General features: G+C 39.5%; 1 protein-coding gene across 9 annotated transcripts in view; it reads right to left on the minus strand.

Moving 5' to 3' along the window:
• FMN1 (formin 1) overlaps positions 1-12,269 on the minus strand; it is a 383,790-nt gene that overhangs the window by 9,786 nt on the left and 361,735 nt on the right. For all 9 annotated transcript variants that reach the window (XM_070584360.1, XM_070584371.1, XM_070584336.1 and 6 more), the window contains one exon: positions 1,604-1,688. In XM_070584360.1, the coding sequence (XP_070440461.1) occupies positions 1,604-1,688 (85 nt within the window). The remainder of the gene's footprint in view (positions 1-1,603; positions 1,689-12,269) is intronic.

A 12,269-nucleotide genomic window follows, 5' to 3' on the forward strand; every position in this document is an offset into this window, starting at 1 on the left:
GTCCTAGATGTAAACTTGAGTTGATGAGTTTGTATCCCATCCTTGACTTGTGAAATTGAAGCAGGAATCAGTTCACAACCTCTTCCATAATTTCCACCCAAACAAACAAAAAAACAACAAAACCAATAGGTTGAGGATCACAATTGGGAACTCGGTCACAGTGGAGGTCAAGGTCAACCTATAGAAGAATGTGGGAGTAAACCCACTGTTTTCCCTTTGTCTAGAGGGCTCAGTCCATTCTCTCTGCCTCTGGAAATAAGGTTTGGTTGTAAAAGTTAGGATAGAGGCTCAAATAAGAGGTCTGGAGAAAGGGAGATGGGTTGATGAAGGAGGAAGACAAAAATTAGGGTTGAGCCACCAAAAATCATACATATGAGTATAATGAATGCACCGTCAAATGGGATGTGTCCATTCAGATGGGGCCATGTGCACTAACTGCAGCTTTGCCTGGCCAAGCTGTATGGCCTTGACTTCTCTGTTTCTCACTCATCAACCTCACTCAACATTCATTTAGTTGCTGATGGGGTTGTCATGAGAGACAGCAAGGTCAATCAACAGAAATAATCTCACTTTATAACTTAGACCCCACTGAGATCGCCAAAGGATTTAAAGCAGCTGGCAAAAAGAACTGGTAACAAAAGGATAAAATAAGTAGCTGTGGGATAGCAGGGCACAGGTAAGGAAGGGTCTGAAATCAAAGAGGGGAGAGCGATACCCTAACTTGCCATGCAGTGTCATTCCCCAGGGCAGGCTCAAACAAAGCTGCTGAAATTCATAACAGCAAGAAAAAGAGCTAACATTTATCAAAACTCTTATCACTTGCTAGGCACTTTACATGTCTCTTCTCAGTTTCCTCAAAATAACCCTAAAGCCAAGGTAATATTATTTCCCTCTTTTCACTGCAAAGAAACAAAGTGACTTCTCTAAGGTTTCACAACTAGTAAGTGGCTGAGCTGGGATTTGAACCCCGACCCCTTGGGTTCCTGACCATTTAGCTATTCCCACCATTGTCTGTAACCAACTGGTGGAGATTCATCATGATGCTTACTGAAGCCAGGACTGTGAAGGGCAACTCACCCTCAACGCCAGGAATCCCACCCATGCTGCTAGTTTCTAGGACAGGGAGAGATGTCAGGGGAAGCAGAGTCTGGTCTTGATTTTTGGGATCCATTTGTGAAGTGATCCCGGGTAGGCTGTATCTTTCTGGATCTCAGTTTTCCCAATTACCAAAAGAGAATAATCCTTGCCCCTTTCTTGAATAGGGAAAAGGAACTGCTAAGGGTGAAGTAGCTCCAAGATTTCAGGAGAAAGGGGCTTTGGGATGAGTGGGCTCACAGCATGGGGTGGGGTGTGGAAGGGCAAGTGACTGAATTTGGTTTATTAGGAAACGATCTTTGTTGGGTTTGCTAGGAGGACACACGAAGACGCGTTCTGCTCCCCACTCCCTCCTCCCCATATTCTTCCTCGCCATATGCTGCTCAGGGATGGGAACTGAGATACCACCTGTCATCCTCTGAGTTTTATCCTTTAAGTTGAGACACACTCCTGGGCGCACCTCAGTTACAATGAAAAATCTCGAGGTTATGTTGAAAATGCATCTCACCAGACTAGCCGTGGGGTTGATTTTCTTTGTCTCCACTTTCTTCTCTGATGTCAACTTGCTGACTGATTCCTGAGCTATTTTTAACCTGAAATTGAAACAAGGGGAGGGGAGAGGAGAAAAAGAGAGGGGGAGGAAAAGGAAAAGAAGAAAAAGAAGAGGTCAGGTTAAACAGAAATCCCAATGCTTCTGAATTAACCAATCAGTGGTTTGAAAATATGTGACGGTTTTTCAATGCTTTTCATTACTAAATTCAAACTCTAATTAGGTATGAAGGCATCTCTTCTGAATTATCAAAATGAATTTCCTTCACTGGTTGAGAGGATCATCTAGATGACTTTAGGAAGTCCACGTTTTTGTGACCAACGCAGGAGTTTCTGATCTGTGGAAAACTAGGTACGTTCACGTTACTCTCAGTGTGCACTTCAAAGCTATATGGCTTGTGATCTACTCAGCATATAATATGGAGACAATTTTGAAAACTTAAGTTTTAAGAAAACATATGAAAGCTAAAAATATTAAAATGCACCAATTCACATCACGAAAGTGAAAATACAGCCCACAGAATGGGAGAAAATATTTGCAAAGCATATATCTGACAAATGATTTGTATTCAGAATACAGGAAGAACTCTCACAACCCAAATAAAAAGGCAAATTACCCAATTAAAAAATAGGCAGTGGATTTGAATAGACATTTCTCCAAAGACGACACACAAATGGCCAATAAGCGATGAAGAAACGCTCAACATCATTAGTCATCAGGGAAATGCAAATCAAAACCACAATGAGACACCTTTTCACACCACTTGGATGGCTAGAATCAAAAAGAAAGAAAATAATAAGTGTTGGAGGTGAGAAGTTGGAGAAATTGGCACCCTCATACATTGCTGTTGGGATTGGAGAATGGTGCAGTCACTTTGGCAGTTTCTCAAAATGTTAAACATAGTTACCATATGACCTAGCAATCCCACTGCTAGGTACACAAATACATGAAATGAAAATTTATGTCATATAAAAATTTGCATAAGAATGTTTATAGCAGCATTATTCATAACAACCAAGTGTAGAAACAGCCCAAATTTTCATCAGCTCATAAATAGACAAAATGTGGTATGTCAACAAAATGGAATATTACTAGACCATAAAAAGGAATGAAGTGCTGATACATGCTACAAAGTGGATGAACCACAAAAACATTAAGTGAAAAAGGCCAGTCACAAAAACTCACATATTATATGATCACATTTATCTGAAATGTCCAGAACAGACAAATCCACAGAGAAAGAAAATAGAGTAGCAATGCCAGGGACTGTGGGCTGGGGAGAAAGGGAGTGACTGCAAATGGGTAAGGGGTTTCTCCTAAAATGAGGTAGTGTTGATGGTTGCACATCCTGTGAATATACTAAAAATCAATGAATTGTACACTTTAAAAGAGTGAATTTTACAGTATGTGAATTATATCTCAAGAAAGCTGTTATTAAAAAATTCATCAATTCAACATCATATTTCTTATCCATTAGATTGGCAAATCTAATAGACAATATCAACTGTTATTGAGGATGTGGGAAAATGGAACTGTCAAAGAGTACACTAGGGAGTGTAAACCAGTACAGCTGGCTTTGGCAATATCACGTAACATTGAAAACACATGCACCTTATGAGCCATCAATTCTTCTTCTAGGGAGAGACCCAAAAGAAACTTCCATACAGAGACACAGGGCTTTCTCTGTGGCAATATATGCAACAGGGAAAAACTGGAAACAACCTAATGATTAGGTTCAATAGAGTAATGGATAGGTGATAATAGCAAATAATAGCAGCCGACATTTAGGGTGCTCACTCCATGCCAGGTACTGTTCTATGTGTTTAATTTGAATTTAACTGTTTAATTCTCACGACAACTATGTGAGATAGAAACTTTCACTATTCCTATTTTACAGGTCGTAACCACCATGCAATGCTGCTTCTATAGTATATTCATTTAATGGAATTATGGCATAGTCATGAAAAGGAAGAAACTAGATCTACCAATTCAACAATTATGGATATCAGAAACAGGATAGCGAGAGAATAAAGAATTCTGCAGAGTGATACAGTGAAGAGCCCATCTGGCATGATGGTCAAGCGCTCAGGCTTCAGAGCCTGACTGTGGGATTAATTCTCAGCCCCACCACTTATTAGCTATGTGACCCTGGGCAAGTGACCTCTTTACACACCTGGATTTCCTAAAAGAGGATATAATAACAACAGCACCTGCTACATAGAATCTTTGAAAGGATTGGGACAGTACAGCTCCAGGCACAGTGTAATCAGTCAGTAGATGTTTGCTACTATTATTACTATGCATGCAATATGCTACACTGTATATATGTTTGTAAATAGTACCCACAAAACAATATTGCTCACAGATGCACACATGTGTATAAATATACAAGCATCTACTTATATTTATATACAGACTGGAAAGATGTTCTGGTTTCACGATAGCAGTTATCACTAGAAAGATGGAAAAAGAGCAAAGAGTATATCAAATAGAATTTTATTTTCATTTATAATGCTTCAGTTTTCTTATTAAAAACTCTTAAAGAATATGTGGCAAAATGTTAACAGTTAATTCTACATGGTGGGAATATGGATGTGTTATATTATTCTTTGCATGCTTGTTTAAAAAATTTCTTTTGTTTTTTGAGGAAGATTAGACCTGAGCTAACTACTGCCAATCCTCCTCTTTTTTTGCTGAGGAAGACTGGCCCTGAGCTAACATCATGCCTGTCTTCCTCTGCTTTATACGTGGGATGCCTACCCCAGCATGGCTTTTGCCAAGTGGTGCCATGTCTGCACCCGGGATCTGAACCGGCGAACCCCAGGCCGCTGAGAAGCGGAACCTGTGAACTTAACTGCTGCGCCACTGGGCCGACCCCAAAATTTTTTTTTAATTATTTTATTCATTTATTTTTGCTTGAGGAAAATTTGCCCTGAGCTAACATCTGTTGCCAATCTTCCTCTTTTTGCTTAAGGAAGACCAACCATGAGCTAACATTTGTGCCAATCTTCTTCCACTTTATATGTAGGATGCCACCACAGCATGGCTAACCACTGGTGTAGGTCCTCGCCTGGGATCCAAACCCATGAACCCAGGCTGCTGAAGTGGAGCGTGCGAACTTAACCACTAGGCCACGGGGCTGGCCCCTTAAAAGATTTCTTAAAAAGTATTTTAAAAATATTAAATATTTAAAGATCCACCGATTCATAGACATTTTTAAAAAACTAAACATGCATTTTCTTCAGGGCTTCAAAAAGCTTTTGCTCAACATTGATCACATATTTGCTTAATGTTGTAGTGGCTGAGTGCCTCAGCTCTTTACTTAGCTAATTTTACACAATTTACTTAAAACACACATCTAGTAACCCAATCTCTGTGTCCACATGTACAAGTTTGTTTCAATTAGTTTAACATGCTGACTTGTGCAACAGGAAAGAAATAAAAATGAGACAAAGATGAGCAACGATTTATAAAGCCCAAGAAATACATCTGCAAAGCTGCCCTGAGAACGGGCACTTCTCAACACTGACCTGGGTCTGAGGGTGTACAACCACACTGCACACTAAACTTTTCTGTTTGCAGCAGTAACTATGACTATACTTACACAAGAAAAGAATGCATTACAAGGATCAAATGCAGGTCAGACTACATGGGAGACTCTGACTGTTAAGGGATTTGCAAACCAAGATGCTGCTGCCGTAAATGAGGCCACAACTTGGAGCATCTACTCTTCTTGGCTTCTCTCCTGCAAGATTCGTTTTCAAAGAGAACATCTATCAGTAACTCTTTAATATCAATTCCAATGGAATGGTTTGAAATTACTATTGTTCTCTGGCCCCCCTAACTTTCAGAGAACTTTCTGGGGGTCACCTTTTGCTTCAGTAGTTCCTTTTTCACCTTAGAATTCTGGGCTCTTCTTTCAGAGTTGGTCTTCTACCGTGCTCCCACTCAGCATCACTTTCCCCAATTCCCGCATCCCTGCAACCACGTTTCATGTTTGCTGGATATCTGGGGTGGTGATGGTGGTTGGAGATACAGAGGCAGAGGGAATGGGAGCCAACCTAAGGTCCTATCCCCACTGCAAACCTTTTCGTACTAGCCAGTGTCTGTTGTACAGACTACAGGCAGTCATATATACCCCAGGCTTCCCAGGACAACTGTGACCTCAGCGGTACTATCCTGCTCTTCTCCCAATAGTCTCATCAATTATTATGCCCCCCTTTCACAGGGCACTCTTCAAAATCATAAAGGATTGCAAGAAGCCATAGCTTGGTGGTAAGCAGCTTCAGCATCAGGTAGGCCGGATTCCAATTCTAACTCTGCCAGTTACTAGAAAATTTGGAGCAAGTTAATTAACTTCTGTAAACTTCAGTTTCCTTATCTATAAAATGGAGATTAATATCAACCACATGGTATTATTGTGAGGATTAAATGAATGCATATATGTAAAATATCTAGTATACCTGGTATATAGCAAGTGATCAATAAAGGATAATCACTATGGAATCTTCCATCACAGAGATCTTTAAGAATCCATGGTAAAGTTTCTGACCATAAATGAAACAAGTAGAGTTATTAGCTAGTTCCTATCTTGCAGTAATATCATTTAGATGAGTCCTGAAAGCAAACCAAATCAACTACTGCTATTAGCCCGAGATTTAGCAAACCAAAGTATTCACCTTAACTTTTCTGATCTAAACACGGAATCTGAAAGTCATATCCAGAAGGTAAACTTTGATGCAGGTATGACAAAAACTTCTCAAGCAAATAAATTCAAAAAACTATGTAAACTTCAAAACAAAGGTTGCAGCTACTTCCTCACATTTTTTTCTTAAGTTTCCTAGAAGTATTATAAATAAAATTTATGTATTTATTTATTTATTCCTCAAGATTGGCACCTGAGCTAACATCTGTTGCGAATCTATTTTTTCCTTCTTTTTCTTCTTCTCCCAAAAGCCCTCCCCCCACCCACCCAGTACATAGCTGTATATTGTAGCTGCAGATCTTTCTAGTCAGAGTATGTGGGATGCTGTGTCAACATGGCTTGATGAGTGGTGCTAGGTCCATGCCCAGGATCCGAACTGGCGAAACCCTGGGCCACCAGAGCAGAGCACGTGAATTTAACCACCCAGCCATGGGAATGGCCCTATAAATAAAATTTAAATTTCAAGTATTATAGAACTTCTGAGTATATTATTTTCATATTAACCTTGTTTTTCTGATAACCAAAATCCTTGTTGCTTACAGAAAATTTATATATTTATAACATTTAAAATTATATTTTCAATTAGTACTATATATTTAAAAATATAAAGAAAACGTAAGACTGACCATTTTAATGTTTTTCTTAGCATGTAATCAAGACATAATAGGACCAGCTAATGAAAATGATCACGTGCTAAGCTCTCAGCTAGACTGTAACATAGATGAGGGTAGAGATGGTGGCTATCATTTTTACTGCTGTCTCCCGAGGCCTTGATATACTAGCTGGCATGCATATAGATGCCGTAAATGAAGAGAGACCTATAGGACAAAATTGAAAAAATCTTTTACTTTACTAAAATACTGCTCATTTGAATTTCTTGAAAATGTTGAGCTCACAAGACTTCACGGGCATGCAACCTGTGCCATTGCATGGGATCTCTTGGTTTAATGCTCTGCTGTCATTGTTTTGAAATTCTTAGTTTTTGAACAAGGAGCTCCACAAATTATGTAGAGGTCTTGCCTAAGACTTTCTAGGACATTTCAAGTCTTTTTATTAATAAAGTGGAACCTTTTTCAACCTTTTTTTCCCAGGGCACATTTATTTCATAAAGAAAGGTAAACTTGATGGGATAGAGTTGGGTCTATCTAGGTTATCTGACTGTGTTGTGATCATTTTTATGCACCTGCCTTTTACACTAGACTGGAGCTTCTCAAAAGCAGGGGATGTGACTTCAGTGTCTCTTTCCTCAGCATGTACATTGCCTGGCATATAGTTAGTGACCAATAAATACTGAATAAATGAATGAACAAATGATTACAAGTGATTAATCTCTCAACTGTAAATTCAGGCATCAAGAATGGTTATGTGGAAAATGTGAAAGTCCATTAAAGTTCAATAAAATATAAAGTCCCTCAGTCTCACCTGAATAGAACATCACCAATACTTAAGACTGACCCTGCAAAATACAAACCAGCAAATTCTCACTACATTCTCCATATGTCCCTAACATTAGAGTGCACATCACTTTTATAAGGCAAGGCTGTTTTTCAGCTGCTTTTGTATATCATACCTATGATAAGAAACAAATGCTTAAATATTCTGACCATCTAGCTATGTTACGTACATTGGAATGACAGAGCATATAGGTAGGTCTTAAAAACTGCTTTGACCTGACCATAGATGGTCTGTCTGTCTGTCAGTCTACTTCTCAAAAATGTTCTTCAAATTCTTGGGCAAAGTGTCACGCCTGCTGAAGGAGCTACAGAAGCTGCTGCTGTTGATGGCATTCCACTCACTCAGAATCAGCGTCCTGGCAATTACGTGGGAAAAGACTGCAAACTGGAGGTCTGCAGTGTGATCAATCTCAAAGGGTTTAAATAAATTTAAATCAGTTGCTAACATCTGTAGATGCAGAGACTTCCCATAAGAATTCAAAGTTCTGACCTCTCATAAAATTGGAAGGTATGGCAGCATCAAGTGACATTTCTGTGCAGCGGCATCTCAGTTTGTAGAACTTCCTGTCACTCCCTATCATACCCACAGTCCTGAGGGTGTCAGGCAGCGCCATCTGTCAGCTGTTCGCACAGCTGGTTTCTTATACCCAGCACACTTCCCTCATTTTTGCTGCCTGTCTGGACTCTTTCAACTTCGAAGTTTTGGCTGGGAGACTTGTCGGAAGGCTACTGTGATAGTCCAGGAATGCAGGGATGAGAGCCCAGACAACTGAAAGAGTCTTCTAAATGATCTAGTTCCCTCCAATCCATCCTGATGAACATGGTCTCAATTAAAAATGCTTAAATCTAAAAACATCACTTCCCTTCTCAAAAAATTTCATTGACTTCCAATCAGCTATAGCTGGGGTTAGCAAAAGCTTTCCGTAAAGGTAAATATCTTAGGCTTTGCCGGAGATACGGTGTCTGCAACTACTCAACTCTGCCATTGTAGTGTGAAAGGAGCCATAAAAAATATATGAATGAATGGCAACACAATGCTGTGTTCTAATAAAACTTTATTTACAAAAACTGGTAGTGAGCCAGGTTTGTCCCACAGGCTGTAGCACGCCGACCCTTGAACCATAGTCTATGATTCAAATTCCTTACCCTGGCAATCAAAGCTCCCCTTGTTCTAAATTTAGTTTACTTGTCTATCTTACCTTTCAGACCCAGGTCTGGTTTTATATTGTCCCTGGGAAAACCACTTAACCCCTCTGAGCCTCAATTTCCTCATCTGTTAGAAGTAGAAATAACACCATACCTAAATAACACAATTGCTGTGAAAATTAAAGAAAATATTACATACAATTGCTTATCAAGTGTCATTTCCTCCCTCACCTCACATCCAGTCTCAGCCAAACTACTCCCTGTTCTTTCACAAAGCTTTTCTCACCTCCGCATCTTGCTCTTACTGTTCCCTCAATGACTTTCTTACTCATTTCCATGTGTTTGAATTCTTCCCATTCTTCTAGAACCAGCTTAAGTGCCAAAGTCATGAAAGCTTCCTTCATCTCTCTTAGCCAGAAGTGATTGCTCTTTTTGCAAGTGAAAGGGCACTTTGTGCCTCTCTTAAGGCACTTAGGACTTTTCATCTTAGGACTGTATAGGTGTCCTATTTCCCTGAAACCCCTGGGACCACTTGAGGACAATGATCCTGCATTAAGCATATCTGGGTCTCCTCCCTTTGCCTATATCTAGCACTGTGCCATGCACAAGTCAGTTGTTAGCAAATACCTAAGTGACAAATGAATGACGTGCCTTGACAGCTTCTTTCCCCCATCTTAAGCAAGTCTAAAGGTTTAGTAAATATGCGGAGTTGTAGAATGAATATCTTTTGCATTTATCCTTGGGAATAAAAAGTAAAAACATTTAAAAATCTAGTTCCAGTTATTGATTAGCTGGTTGAGTCCTAAATAGGCCACCCAAATGGGCTAAATGTGCTAAATATTTATACATGTCTACTTATGCATGCATGCCAGGGTTCCTAAGAGTATCCACATTACTTGGCCCACACGGAGACTGAGACTCAGGGAGGTTATACAACTGGTTCCATGTCTGCAATTTGCCTCTCTCGCTTAAAAGGTAGAGAACTCGCTGGTTAGATAATTTCTAGCTACATACATACTCAATCTCCTCCTTGGCTCCATTGTTTTGGACTCGTTTTTGGTTCGAGCCTAGACATTGCTTCTATTTTTGTTTCTGGTCTAAATATTTACTCAGGAGTATCACACATGATTGTTCATGATGGCCCACAGGCAAATACCTAAACTTGATCTCAAAGGTTACATGGCACCTCTTCCAAAAAATTCTGAAATTTAGGGAAAAAAATTCCATACAAACAAGTTAGAGAAAGAAAATAACTTCTTAATTCATAAATGCCTCAGTAATATTGACTTTTGAAAACTCTATCTTTTCTTCTTTCTCATTATAATGCGTATGCTTTCTAAGGAGTTATTAAAGGCCTCAGTAAATTTCAGCTGCTGCCAAAGTCTACTGAGGAAAGAAACAAGTATGAGATGGGATAGGGATGCAAGCCTTCTGATGTTCCTGCTCAGTCCTTACTCTAGAGAAGTGATTTGCAACCTTGGTTTCACATTAGAACCTTAGAACCACCTAGGGAGGTATTTCTGCTTCTGCTTAGAATGCAGATAGGTGCAAGAGAACACTGTTCCCATGCTAATAATGGAAACAGCCAGGTAATACACAATATCATACTTTTTCTTTAACCCATCAGAGAGTTGGGGTCACAAAGCAGCTACGTGAACTTAGCATTCCAAAGAACGACACGCCCTTCCACTTAGAGACTTAGGTTCTCCACTGTTACATCCTCACTTTCTGGAAGAACTCAAAACTGGGTGTACTTGGACTGTCCACAGGCCACATTTATATGCTCACAGATCAAGCAGACCAATTCAGAACCCAGCAATATGAGATTGAAGAGGCAGAATATCTTTATTTTTTTGACATCCAGTGTTTCATTGATTCATGGTGGACAAGGCAGAATATACTGAAATATCATGAAGTTTAGAACAACAGGAGTGCCTTCATTTTTGACCACAGGAATTAAGCACATCAGCCAATCAAGAGATCTGTGAGATACTGAGGAGGTGGGGTAGATAGAGCGTTCATGCTGTTTTACACTCCTTGTCACTATTGGAGAAACCAATACTTTAGAGCAGTGTTTTCAAATTGTCTTCCAAAAAGCCTTAACATTCAGCAAAGATGTCTCGGGGAGAGGAGGAAGAGTTAGGGAACCTTCTAGATTCCACCATCTGCAAGCCCTGCTTCAACCAGAAAGGCTTTACTTTACCTGTTTTATATATTGGAGTTTCATGTATGTTTTCATTTGAATGAAAAGAGCTCTGCTGTTCATAACAAAACAAAACAAAACAAAAAAAAAACAAAAAGGAAAAGCTGCAAAACTTCTGCGAATGGAATTTAATAGAACCCACTGAAGCTCCGAGGGGGAAAGAGAAAAAAATAAACAACCTTCCTTCCCAGGAGAATGATAGCTAACACAAGTCTCCCTAAACAATTGTCCAAGAATATCTTGGAAATAGTCAACTGATGAAGACAACAAAGACTCTTAAAAGGATGATTCTTCTGACAGCCATAGCCATCAGATTCCAGCTTTTGGGTTCTAATAAAATATCAAATGTTTAAAAATCAAAACACGGCCAGTTCTACCACTCTCCTCTGCTTGGTACTTTCCAGATATGTCCTAAGCCTGCGAGGTCAAAAGTCTCTGGCAAACACTCACAGACAGGCACTGGGGGGACAGATCTAGATGAGCCAAAAGGTGAAAAAATAAGTGCCCACTGGAGCCCCCACTTACCTCCCTCTCATAAAGGCAGGAATCAGCCACATTTCTTTATGATTCATTTCTTTATGGTCTTGCTTGGAATTTTGCATGATATTCCTGATTTGGACCTATTCTACTTTCCAATTTCTATTTGCTTGCTTTGCTTTGCTTTTAATAACCTCAAAATAAAAATGAAATGGATCTCACCTAAGGTTACTCCCAATTTAATTCTGTGACTGCAGTTAACATTTTTTGTTGTTGTTGATCATCTACTCTTTCCCTTTTCGTTTCTTTCCCATTCTGAGTATCTGTATGAATTGTAACAAGACTGTCAGCCTATCAACTTCTGAATAACTCTGAAGTATGAGGTTAGCTTATATTTTTGATTAAAAGAAAGTCATGTAGGTAATTAACTGGTGTCTGGACAGAACTGATCTCAAATCATGGCTCAGATTGGGGGTCTACACTCTAAGGAGTGGGGTTCATTTTAGTGTTTAAAAATGAGTAAATGTTCTAGAAAAGGCAAAACTATGGTGACAACAAAAATATCAGTGGTTGTGAGGCAAGGGGGAGAGATGAATAGGCAGAGCACAGAGGATTTTTTGGGCAGTGGAAGTACCTTGT

The sequence above is a fragment of the Equus przewalskii genome, chromosome 1, assembly GCF_037783145.1.
Source record: "Equus przewalskii isolate Varuska chromosome 1, EquPr2, whole genome shotgun sequence".
Lineage (NCBI taxonomy): Eukaryota > Metazoa > Chordata > Mammalia > Perissodactyla > Equidae > Equus > Equus przewalskii.